Raw genomic sequence first — 13,589 nt, 5'->3', positions numbered from 1 at the left:
TAAAAGTGGCAGCTATTCACAGTGGAATAGTGACATTTGACCTCTCTTTTTTTTACAACTAAGTAGCACATTTATTGTTGTAATTATTAGGTAATCTATAACTTTGTACTCTCTACTGAAAGAGTTTCGTAGAGGTCTATAGAGTTTATCAAAACCCTTTTCAGCACTGGCCAGACTTAAAGATGTCATTACCCTTCCCTTCACAGTGGCAATAAAATGTCAAACCTCGCAAAATTTCCCAGAAATGGTCAACTATCATACACCTGGATGTATAACCATAGAAACCGTGGTGGACTGAAGCAGAGGCTCCTCTAATGATAATCATTACCTCTAGCACATATCTTTCTGCTTCATTTAAGCCATTCTTAGCAGGGAGATCTATCATAACCACCAGCATGCCGCAAGTTTGTGGCCTTCGTGATTTATTCAGATTACCATTTCACTTCTGTGTGCTCCAGTCATAAAGGCACCTTGAACCTTTTTAATTAAGAGCATCTAATTTAGAAGTAAACCCATCATTAATGCAGCACATTCATTATGGGATTCATTTATGTGCCTTTGCAACGCTGTCCTGAGAGCTGTTCCCCAGTACAGATGCAAATAACACTCGTAAACAAGCACAGAGGCTCATGGGATAGAAAAGAAGAAGATTAAAACAAGACAAAAATCTGATGATTCAATGTCCCCTCGCTCTTTTGGCTTTGTCTGTTTTAAACAGGTCAGCTAAATCAAACTTCACAAAGGATTTGGTTTTTACTATGTTTGAACAGGAAATACTCAGGAATGACCTGACAAAGAGTTTCAGCTCTCTAGATAATGGAATAGTTCACACAAAAAATAAAATTCTCTTATCATTTACTCACCCTCATGTTGTTCCAAATCTCTAAGACCTTTCTTCTGTGAAACATAAAAGAAGGTATTTTGAAGAATGTTTAATCTGTTTTTGTGCACAGTGAAAGTCAACTTTGGCTTTCGCTGTATGTAAATTAAATTAAATTAAATTAAATTAGTAAATACATTTTAAATACATTTTTAAATATATTTTTCCTTTTTCAGTATCATATTCATTTATAATAGCGTGATTACCATAGTTTTGTGTGCATTTTTTAATTGTGAGTTTATATCTGAGAAAAAAGTCAAAATTGCAAGGAAAAAAGTCTGAATTCCAAGATATAAACTCGGAATTGCAAGAAAAAAAGTCAATTACAAGATATAAACTTGCATTTGTGAGAAAAGTCAGAATTGTGAGTTGTATCTCAATTCTGATAGTCAGAACTACAAAAAAAAAGTCAGAATTGCAAGAGATAAACTGAATATCAAGAAAAATTCGGAACTGATTTTATAATTTGCAATTGTGTCATAATTGCAAGGAAAAAAGTCAGAATTCCAAGATATAAACTCGGAATTTCAAGAAAAATTTGAAACTGACTTTATAATTCGCAATTGTGAGTTTATACCTCAATTTTGAGGAAAAAAAAAAAAGTCAGAAATGCAAGGATAAAAAGTCAGAATTCCAAGATATAAACTCGGAATTGCAAGAAAAAAGTCGATTACAAGATATAAACTTGCATTTGTGAGAAAAGTCAGAATTGTGAGTTGTATCTCAATTCTGATAGTCAGAACTACAAAGAAAAGTCAGAATTGCAAGAGAGAAACTCAGAATTTCAAGAAAAATTCGGAACTGACTTTATAATTCGCAATTGTGAGTTTATACCTCAATTCTGAAAAAAAGTCAGAATTGCAAGGAAAAAAGTCAGAATTACGAGATATAAACTCGATATTGCATGAAAAAAATCAGAATTAGGAGATACAAACCTGCATTTGCGAGTTTATATCCTGCTACTCTGACTTCGTAACTCACAATTCTGACTTTTTTTTTTCAGAATTGAGGTATAAACTCAAAATTTCAAGTTTTGCAATTGCAATTCTGATAAAAAAAAAAAATCAGAATTGCAAAGAAAAGTCAGAATTGCGAGATATAAACTCGATATTGCATGAAAAAAATCAGAATTAGGAGATACAAACCTGCATTTGCGAGTTTATATCCTGCTACTCTGACTTTGCAACTCGCAAAGAAAAGTCAGAATTGCAAGAGATCAACTCGGAATTTCAAGAAAAATTTGGAACTGACTTTATAATTTGCAATTGTGAGTTTATACCTTAATTTTGGGGGAAAAAAAAAGTCAGAATTCCAAGAAAAAAAAAAAAAGAGAATTCCAAGATATGAACTCGAAATTGCATGAAAAAACTCGCAATTATGAGTTTATATCACAAGAAAAAGTCAGAATTGCAGGTTTCTGTTACACAGCTCTGAAAAAAAGTCATAATTGTGAGATTAAATTTTTTTTCCTCTTTTATTTTTTATTCAGTGGCATAACTATTGCAAGTATACTTCAGGTACACTTTAAATATTTTGCATTTAAAGACTTGCGTTGTATAGCAATTATACAGTCCTTATTAATAGTGATATTAAAACATATTAAGCATGATATTAAGAAATGTGCATTATGCAATAAATAAATTATAATTTTTATAATTAATTCTTAAGTGACATATCAATAAATATGTTAATGGGTTTGAAGTAGACTTAGTATGAAATAAATGTATTTAAGTCAAAGGATTTTTTATTTTTATTAGGGACCTAACTAGATTTTGTTAGATTTATGGTTAAAATGAATCTAACTAAAAACTTCGATATATCCTCTGAAAACAATAATATTAATATTTTATTTAATGGTTGATGGAATATAGTATATACAAGTCAACTTTGGCTTTCACTGTATGTAAATTAAATTAAATTATTAAATACATTTTAAATTAATTTTCAGTATCATATTTATTTGTAATAACATGATTACCGTAGTTTTGTTTGCATTTTTCTGTCAAAGCATCACTCACTGCTTCTAGTCAATTGCAATTTCATTGTTCCCATAAAATTTCAAGTGCTTGTTTTAAATTTTAAGAGCCGCACTTATAAATTCATGACCGTTCCAAATCACAGCTCCATCGTTACTCATGGCTGTTTAGACTGAAAGCTTGGAAACACTCTTCTCGCTTGGAGACAACATTTACAACCCGTAGGATCCCTAATTCACAACTGATGTGAAATCCTGAAGGGCTGTGTTCATAACTTCATAATCTCATGAGGTGAGGCATTCTGTAATTATTCTTTCGTGATTACACTGTCTCATTAGCCCACTGACCCTCCGGAGTATTGACGTGAATCATCGCCTTCAAGAGTCCTTGTGCACAATCAGTGTTTACCAGACATCAGAAACACAGACAGAAAACTCTCAAGTCTGTTCTTTATGCAATAACACTTGAGACAAAAGTGGTCTGAGATGCATGTAAAGAAAGGTCATAAAGATGATGATTAATGCCACCAAACTTGGGAATACAGAAATCGAAATGTCACAGAATGGAGGTTTACCCATAGAGTGGGGAAAAAAAAAAAAAAAAAAAAAGAAGATACGTAAGAGATAACCTACTGTCAACCGGTCACTGTCACCACATAAACACCTGAAAAGGCTTATTTAGTGATTATGGATGATTATTTGCAATATTAAGGCAATTGATAAGCGAGACGACACATGCCACTAGTTGCTGCCCACTTTTTCAGCAGTATTGGCTTCAGCAGCAAAATTATTTGTAATAATCCAAGATGTTAATTTTTTGAGACATGAAGGTTTTTTTCTCCATACAGTGGACTTCAATGGGGATCAGGGGGTTGAAGGTCCAAATTGCAGTTTTAATGCAGCTTCATAGGGCTCTACACAATCCCAGCTGAGGAATAAGGGTCTTATCTAGCAAAAAAAAATTATATATATATAAAAATTTATATACAGAAGTCAAAAGTTTACATACACCTTGAAGAATCTGCTAAATTATTTTACCAAAACAAGAGGGATCATACTAAATGCATGTTATTTTTTTTATTTAGCACTTACCTGAATATCATCTTTCACACAAAAGATGTTTACATATAGTCCACAAGAGAAAATAATGGTTGAATGTATAAAAATTACCCCGTTCAAAAGTTTTTCGAGATCTAGGTTTTCAAACCGACGACAACTGAGGGACTCATATTGAACTATCACAGAAGGTTCAAATGCTCACTGATGCTTCAGAAGGAAAAACAATGCATTAAGAGCTGGGGGGTGAACTTGTTGAATTTGAAGATGAATAAATATAAATTGAAATTATTTTGTCTTCTGGGAAACATGTAAATATCTTCTGTAGCCTCTGAAGGGCAGTACTAAATGAAAAAAATACGATATTTAGGAAAATAAAAAAAATGTACACATTTCATTCTTTTCAAAAGTTTTCACCCCCGACTCCTAATGCATTGTTTTTCCTTTTAGAGCATCAATGAGCATTTGAACCTTCTGTAATAGTTGCATATGAGTCCCTCAGATGTCCTCAGTGTGAAAAGATGGATTTGAAAAATCATAAAGTCATTGTTGAAAAGGGTTCAAATACACAAAAAAGCTGAAAAACCAAAGAATGGGACCTGAAGGACTTTTTTGAAGAACAGCAGACACTTTAAGTGTTCAGCCCAAACAAGGGACTCATGAACAACTATCAATAAACAAAAAAAAAAAAAACAGCTGTGGATCATTCAGGTAACAACAGTATTAAGAATCAAGCATATGTAAACTTTTGAACGGGGTCATTTTTTTTAAAAGTTCAACTATTATTTACGTGAAATGTATTATTCAGGTCAACACTAAATAAAAAAATAACATGGATTTGTATAATCCCCCTTGTTTTGGTAAAATTATTCACATTTTGCAGATTTACATTGCAAATGTAAACTTTTGACCTCAACTATTGCCATGATTGACCAGTTGGAATCAAGTTTTCTTTTTTAAAGGAAACAGTGAATATTATGGACTCACTTATATGTCAAACAATGCTTTCTGTGGAACACAAAATTAGACATTTATAAAAAACTGTTACACAGCCCTTGGCATAAAATGAATCTGTTTAATACTACTTTTTCTTTTTGGTATGCATTTTATTTTTGCCTGCTTACAGTGAGTATAGGTGAAGAACTATTAATTAACATGTTTCTTAGCCTAACAAAATATTGGGGTATAACAACAGACTCGCCAACTTTGTAGACTGGTATAATTGCTGTGGGCACCTGAGGTGAATTTCAAACCTAAATAGCAAAATGTTTTTTGGGAAGAAAATGGAGTATCCCTCTCTAATCTTAAAAAAAAACATTTGGAATTGAAAAACACGGAATTGCTGCAGATGATCCTGGATTTGGCAGCTTCTGACAGTTTTCCCATCCAGTCTGTCATGTTTTGGTTTCTCGTGTCTAGCATCCTCCTCCCTACCGAGTCTGATGCATTATGCATATTTTACCTGAGCGGTATCTAAACCCTACAGAAACAGTCCTCAAAGAATGAAACGGTTATGTGTGCCTCCTCTTTAATAATTGCATAAAAGGCACAGTTGAAATGTTCTGACCAAACATCTAATCTAAGCACGTTTACCCGTGCCTTTAGATAATTCACTAAAAGCTTTTAAAATACTTGAAAAGATGGGAAAAAGCCTTGAGACTCAAGGTAGTTGAAAGGCATTTGCTTAATGAGTTTGGCTATCACTCAGCAGCACCTGTTGTGTAGATATGAACTAAAATAGCTGAGAAGTGTTCAGTATGTGTGCTTTCTCAACTCCAGATGTCCTGTAGATATCGCTTCTCCTCACGAAATCCTGCTACCGTCTTCATAGCATCCAGTTTGTCGACTTGAAGTTCATTTCCTATGATCTCCAGTAGTGTGTCATTCACATCCTTTGCCATGTTCTTTGCATCCCTGTAAAATCGTGAGATATTTTCTCATTCCTGGTGAGCAAAATGTGACATTACACATGGTAAACAAAGTCAAGCCACTTATATTTCATACCCACCCACAGACATAGAGACAGCCTTTGTCTTTGAGGAGGATGCTGGCAACATTTTTAGCATGTAGACGCAAGTTGTGCTGGACATATGTTGGTCTGTTTACGATTCCCTGTGCATCAGGCTCATCTCTGGAGAAGCACACGATCAGATGGCTCAGGGTTCCATTATGCGCAAATCTCTCCAACTCCTCTCTAGAAGAAAAGCAGTAATGTGCTTATTACCGCGTTTCACTGTTATTTCATCAGTCAGTGGTTGTTTTCGTGGTGGTTAAACTAAACTTGCGCATACAAATGGTACAAATGGCAAATTAGATTCTCTCCGATTCTGCGTTAGTGAAGTAACAACAATGGAGCTCGTTAGCGTACTGCATTCACAAACTCAAATTTTCATCTCCCTCATCCATCTGGCAAGAAAGTTTATAAAACCTCAAGGCTGCTGTTGTAAATGGCTTCTGTAGAAGCTTTTATTTCAGCTCCTAGCAAAAGTTTGGATGCTATTTTAACAAAAATGAGAAAGAGAAAAATGTGAAGGTTACAGACGGGGTCAAGCTCAAGGTTTGAGGCTTTTGCAATCAATTGCTCTGCTTGTCTGTTACCTCGGATGTTCACTTGGTAAAGCCACTTTTACTTTTTTACTGCCTTAAAGGAACCGTGCATCTAAAAAGTAAATATTCTCACTTCACTCAAAACCTGGGTGACTTTCTTTTTTCTGTTTAACACAAAAGAAGAAATTTCGTATTGGTGACTTTTTTTCCATGTAATTACAATAAATGGGGAGCCTTTAAGCTTCAAAAAAGACTTGGGTAGAACCAAGTCATAACCTCTGTGATTAGATCATTGAGTCAGGATCAGTTTGATTCATAAAAAAGAATCATTAATGCTTTGTGAACCGGTACAGTAAATTCACTGAAAAGATATGACTAAGAATGATTTGTTCACATTATGCTGGTGTTCTTATGAACTTGTTCACACATCCCCCTTCACTGTAACTGCATGAATGTCTTTCAGATTTCTTCTTTAGTGTCTTACGGGTTTGTATGGAAGCCCGTTTCCGCGGCAATTGTGACTTTTCATCTCACAATCCTGACTTATTTTCTCAGAATTTAGATACAAACCCACTATTGCATTATAAAATCAAAATTGCAAGATAAAGTCAGAATTATGAGTTTTTATCTCACAATTCTGACTATTTCTTGCAGCTGAGTTTATATTGCGCAATTATCGAGGTTGCCTTGTAATTCTGACTATAACTCGCAACTGAATTTTTATTGAACAGTTCTCACTTTATAATTTGCAATTGCAAGTTTGTCTCGAAATTCTGACTTCATAACTCACAATTGAGTTTATATTGTGCAATTCTGACTTTATAACTCACATTTGTGAGTTTGTCTCACAATTCTGACTTTGACTCGCTATTGAGTTTAAATTGCACAATTATCACTTTATAATTTGTAACTGCGCGTTTGTCTCACAATTCTGACTTTAACTTGCAATTGAGTTTATATTTCGCAATTCTGACTTTATAACTTGCAACTGCAAGTTTGTCTCACAATTTTGACTTTATGACTGGCAACTGACTTTATATTTCGCAATTCCGACTTTATAACTCACAATTTAGTTTACAATGCGTAATTCCCACTTTATAATTTGTAATTGCAAATTTGTCTCACAATTCTGACTTTATCTTGCAATTGACTTTATATTTCACAATTCTGACTTTATAACTTGCAATTGCAAGTTTGTCTCACAATTCTGACTTTGACTTGCAATTGAGTTTATATTTCGCAATTCCGACTTTATAACTCACAATTTAGTTTACATTGCGTAATTCCCACTTTATAATTTGTAATTGTGAGTTTGTCTCACAATTCTGACTTTAACTTGCAGTTGAGTTTATATTTCGCAATTCTGACTTTATAACTTGCACTTGTCAGAATTGTGAGACAAACTTGCTTTGACCCGCAATTGAGTTTATATTTCGCAATTCTGACTTTATAACTCACAATTTCGTTTACATTGCATAATTTCCACTTTATAATTTGTAATTGCGCGTTTGTCACACAATTCTAACTAACTCAGAAGTTTGAGTTTACATTGAGAAATTCTGACTTTATAACACGCAATTGCAAGTTTGTCTCACAATTTTGACTTTATGACTTGCGATTTAGTTTATATTGCACAATTCTCACTTTGCAATTTGCAAGTGTGAGTTTGTCTTGCAATTCTGACTTTATAACTTGCAACTGCGAGTTTGTCTTAAAATTCTGACTTTATAACTCGCATTTGTGAGTTTATATTTTGCAATTCTGACTTTATAACTTGCAACTGCAAATTTGTCTCGAAATTCTGACTTTTTAACTCACAATTGCGAGTTTATAATCACACAGTTCTGACTTCATTTCTCAGAATTGTGAGTGTATAGTTTATATCACAATTCTAAGAAAAAAAAAAGTTGTAAGTGTGAGAGAAAAAGTCAGAATTGTGAGATAAAATTGCCTTTTTATTTTTTATTCAGTGGCTGAAACTGGCTTCCATAGGTCGAGGCCGAGTAAATAATGACATTTTCATTTTTGGGTGAACTGTTGCAAACAATATTTGTCAGAGAACTTTGCAGGCATCTACTTTAAATTTCCACTGAAGCTACAGGAGAACGACAGAGTAAAACGTAAACAGATGGGTGATGTAACAGATGAAGCAAGCGTTTGCACACAACATCTGAAAATAGCCATGTTTACATGGATCACAAACACCTGAGTATTGACATTTTCTCTGAATAAGATATCACCATGTAAACAGAGCTTCCAATTACCTGAATCGAAAGAAAGTTTTGCTTTGAAAGGTTCTGAAGAAAATCTGAGTAGTGCTGTGCAGAAAAGACTTTGTGATTACTTAGAAAAGTAATAACACACCTCTCCTTCACACCCATACATATACACACATTTACTATATATTTGCCATCTTGTAAGACCTTTGCAAATCCATGAGACCTTCATTCCTCGTCGGAACACAAATTAAGACATTTCTGATGAAATCCGAGAGCTTTCTAACCCTACACAGACACGTTCAAGGCAGAAAGGTAGTAAGGGATTTGTTAAAATAGTCCATGTGACCTCAGTGGTTCAACCGTAATGTTATAAAGCTGTGAGAATATTTTTTTGTGCACAAAGAAAGCAAAAATAATGTAGATTCATAAAAGACCACTGATATCAAATGGACTATTTTAACGATGTCCTTACTACCTTTCTGAACATGCGGTCTACGCAGGGTCAAAAAGCTCTCAGATTTGATCAAAAATATTTTAATTTGTGTTCTGCAGATGAACGAAGGTCTTACGGGTTTGAAACGACAGAAGGGTGAGAAATTAATGACAGAATTAGCATTTTTGGTACATGTACATGCTTCATGGTTTTGTTTTTAAAAGTTTGAGCACATGTTTGCACGGGCCATCTGGAAGCCAAGTCCATCTTAACAGATGAGCCATCCTACACTAGATATTAAATGTTTACAAGGAAAACAGACTTTAGTGATCCTTTTTCCCTTTTCCAGAATCTAAGCCACCCTTGTTCATGTAATCCAAATCCATAAAAACAAAGAGGCTCGTTGGTGACGGGGGGCCAAAACGAGTGTTCTTTATTTCAACAACACTGATTGAGGCTGATTTCACCCTTTTAACACTCATAAGTATCATGTTTGATTAGAATTGATTGCAGACGCCTTGTTTTCTTTAGCGGGCTGCCTGATGGCTACCCGGCTCGCTTTTTGTTTTTCAGTGAGTGTTGAATTTTGCAAGGCAAGTTCAGTCGTTTTCTCATCTCAAATGCCACCGGCACTTTCTACTTTGCTCGTTAAAGCGTAGCAGACAATGAGGGTGTTACACCGAACAACACGAAGCACATTTCATTGATCGTCTTAATCAATGCAGGGGAAAAAATGATAAATGAAACCACAGTGTGACCGACGTGAATAAAAACGTTAATGAATACAATCCATGGATCTTTGTGACCACTGAAGGCAAAGATAGATAGATTCAAACGGCGTGTCAGGACCTTGACTTTGATATTCTTGTTATTAGCTCTCGTGTCAAGTAGAAGCAAGCGGTGATACAACGTTGTGTGCCGCCCCGCCGTCACAACACACACACTTAATACTCACCAATCCAGGCACCAATGTCATTACTCAGGACCTTGCGCATGAGTTATGACTGTGTGCCTCTGGGAGAGCCAGACCCCAATCATCTTATATAATTTCTCGTATCATATGCCCCATACTCTCAGAGGGAGTACTTTAATTTCATTGCTTTCCCAATCATTACTCTCAAGGACGGTGCAACAGGAGCCTTTGGCTGATAGCAACCAAGAGAAGACAAGACGCCAAGAGCCTGGCAGATTGGTGAAAAATACTCTAAGGTTATAAAGATAACATATGATTGGTTGCAAAGGGGGATGGTGGAATAATGGTTGTGTGGGGCTGCACTGCAAAAAGATATTCTAAATCTTGCTTGATTTCCAGTGAAAAATATGTAAACATCCTTAAAACGTAAAGCGGACACAAGATTGAATCAGATAATTAGGGCCCTTTAAAATGCATTTATTTTTTTCCCGAATTCCGTTTTTTCCAGTTTTACTTTTTCTCAACTACTTACATTACATTAAATTTTATTAATCAAAGAGCATATCTAATTATTAAAATCATGGAACTTATACAATTTCACATCAATTTATTTTTTCTCACCATGTTTTATTATCATCAAATTCTGTGTTTTAGCATGTCTAATTATTTGAATGCATACTTAATTTATTCAATTTTATTCTTAAAATAGCCTTATGAAATGTTTTTTTTACCCTCAGAAATTCTGTGTTGTGTTTTTAAAAAGTTCTGGTTATCAAATGAAGGCATAAAAAATTAATTTCATTTATCTTTTAATCATTAAAAATTAAGCAAATTTTTTTTTGGCAAAAAAAGGGGAATTTACTATTAAAATTAAAACATGGAAGAAATGTTGTGTGATTATACCCTAAGTAATATTTTGTTTAATTTTAGTAGTAGTAATAATAGTAGTAATATATATCTGGCACAATGTCTTCAAGGTAAACTGGACTTTTATTTTGACGGGCTGCAGTGTCTACCTTTACACTTCCATGTGTATATGATATAACGCTAGTTTTCCTAAAATGGAACGGTCAAATGCTCATGAAGTGACTCTCAGCAGATATTGTTCATGTATTTATATCCTCATTTAGTGAGACGACAGACGTGGAAATCACTGTGAGCTTCACACGTGCTTCAGTGTGTGTAGTAAACAAAACTGCTCATCTGCTCCATTCATTAAAACAGAGATATGCAGAACATGCAGGATTCACATTTAAATGGTATTTTTGCGGCGTAATATTTACAGATACTAGTCCATATTGCAGTTTGATTTCAGTGTAATGACCTACTTGTGATTAATTCATTCAAACTTTGACAAATTCCGTGCCATTCCACGTTATTCAGTAAATGACTGGATTCCGTTTTCCGTTTATATATATATATATACACACACACACACACGTATACATACATATACATATATATATATATATATATATATATATACATATATATGTATATTGCGACAGCCCATATATATATATATATATACACACACACACATATTACAAAGTTATATTTTGCATGGTTGTGATATTGCAAATGCACATACCTGAAAAGAAAGTCTTTGTCTTTGTGGCGGCATCCAAAAAAGAGCCATGTCTCTCCAAAAGTTGCTTCCTGGTTCACTTCACGTTCCTTCTCTCTGTCAGGTCAGAACAATAATGCAAAATTGAACATTATGTCTCCAAAATTAAATTATAATACACACTGAATACTAAGCATTTGAAAAAACAGTTTAACTGAAATGATTCAGTTTTCCATGTTGGTATCTACATAGCTGGATGGCCTGTGGCCAAAATAATGCCAATTAGGGATTTCAAAACGACCTTTGCTTTGGTACCAAATCAATAGTAAAATAAATACATAAATAAATAATCTCAGCCTTTCTGTAGGTTCAGGAAAAACCGAGTGCAGACTCAATTCAATAGCCAACGGCTGTCTGACTGACAGGCGGCTGCTTTCTAATACTCCCATGCATATTTATATGTTTATGCCTCATGGTAATGTGCGCAAATGGTCAAATGTACTTCTTACTTAAAATGTCTCGTGGCGAGTTATTAATGTAAATAAGTGAATGTAAACAGTTGGGGGGAAAAATTATGGTTTGTGTCAAAATACGAGCTTCGTGCTTCAGGCTGTGTATTAAGTCTAATAAGCCTGCCACAGTCTATTATGGTTGTAATAACAATAATAGTAATACAACTGGAAAAAAAATGTTTTGACAATAAAAAAAGGAAAACACAATCTGCTGTTTATTTAAAAATAGTTTCTTATTACTTAGTGAAAAATCACTTTTTAAAATAGAAGCAATATTAGCTTACAGAGACACTACAGTTTGTTTGGAAGTGGTAAGATTTTTAATGTTTATTTTTTAAAAGCCTCCAGTGCTCACAAAGGTAAAACTACATTCTGTGATACAAAAACAGTATTATTTATAAAACTAGTGGATTTGGGCATCTGCCATGACACTACTACCGCAAGCGGAGAAATACAATAAGTGAAACAGTTAGAGTTCTGTTATCACTAGAATATCGCACTCCTCTCAGCCAATCAGATTTAAGCACTAAAAAGAACTCTTGTATACATGTATGTTATCATATGTTTCACTTGATATAGACTACTAAAATCATGACAACCCATGATTTTATCATATAATATCATGTACACTACCAGTCAAAAGTTTATGAACAGTAAGATTTTAAATGTCTGCTTACTAAGCCTGCATTTATTTGATCAAAAATACAGCAAAAGCAGTAATATTGTGAAATATTTTTGCAATTTAAAATAACTGCTTTCTATTTGAATATATTTTCAAATGTAATTTATTCCTGTGATCAAAGATCAATTGTCAGCATCATTACTCCAGTTTTCAGTGTCACATGATCCTTCAGAAATCATTCTAATATGCTGATTTGCTGTTCAAGAAACATTTTTATTATTATTATCAATATTTAAAACAGTTGAGTACATTTTTTCAGAATTTTTTGATGAATAGAAACATGCATAAAAATCAGCATTTATTGAAATTATAAAAATATACGGAATTACAGACACTACTTTTATTTATCAAGGATGCTTTAAATTGAACAAAAGTGATGATAAAGACATTTATAATGTTAGAAAATATTTATATTTCAGATAAAGGCTGTTCTTCTGAAGTTTCTATTAATCAAAGAAACCTGAAAAATTCTACTCAGCTATTTTTAACATAATAAATTAATAATAAGAATAATAAATGTTTTTTTTTTTTTTTTTTTTTGAACAGCAGATCAGAATATTAGAATGATTGAAGGGTCATGTGGCTGGAGTAATGATGCTAAAAATTTCAGCTTTGAAATCACAGGAATAAATTGCATTTTAAAATATATTCAAATAGAAAACAGTTATTTTAAATAGTAAAAATATTTCAAAAGTTTACTGTTTTTGCTGTGCTTTGGATCAAATTAATGTAGGTTTGGTGAGCAGAAGAGAATTAAAAATCTTAGTGTTCAAAAACTTTTGACTGGTAGTGTATATTTATATTT

The 13,589-nt window shown here is 33.6% G+C and overlaps 1 protein-coding gene across 1 annotated transcript in view; it reads right to left on the bottom strand.

Moving 5' to 3' along the window:
• Positions 1-5,358: 5,358 nt before the first annotated feature.
• mtrr (5-methyltetrahydrofolate-homocysteine methyltransferase reductase) overlaps positions 5,359-13,589 on the bottom strand; it is a 38,002-nt gene continuing 29,771 nt past the window's right edge. The window contains exons 13-15 of the mRNA XM_051098767.1: positions 11,615-11,707; positions 5,920-6,105; positions 5,359-5,825 (exon numbers count right to left, since the gene is read on the bottom strand). Coding sequence (XP_050954724.1) covers positions 5,681-5,825; positions 5,920-6,105; positions 11,615-11,707 — 424 coding nt within the window. The 3' untranslated portion in view covers positions 5,359-5,680. The remainder of the gene's footprint in view (positions 5,826-5,919; positions 6,106-11,614; positions 11,708-13,589) is intronic.

The sequence above is a fragment of the Labeo rohita genome, chromosome 24, assembly GCF_022985175.1.
Source record: "Labeo rohita strain BAU-BD-2019 chromosome 24, IGBB_LRoh.1.0, whole genome shotgun sequence".
NCBI classification, from domain to species: domain Eukaryota; kingdom Metazoa; phylum Chordata; class Actinopteri; order Cypriniformes; family Cyprinidae; genus Labeo; species Labeo rohita.
This window is presented reverse-complemented; position numbering and strand designations above follow the sequence as displayed.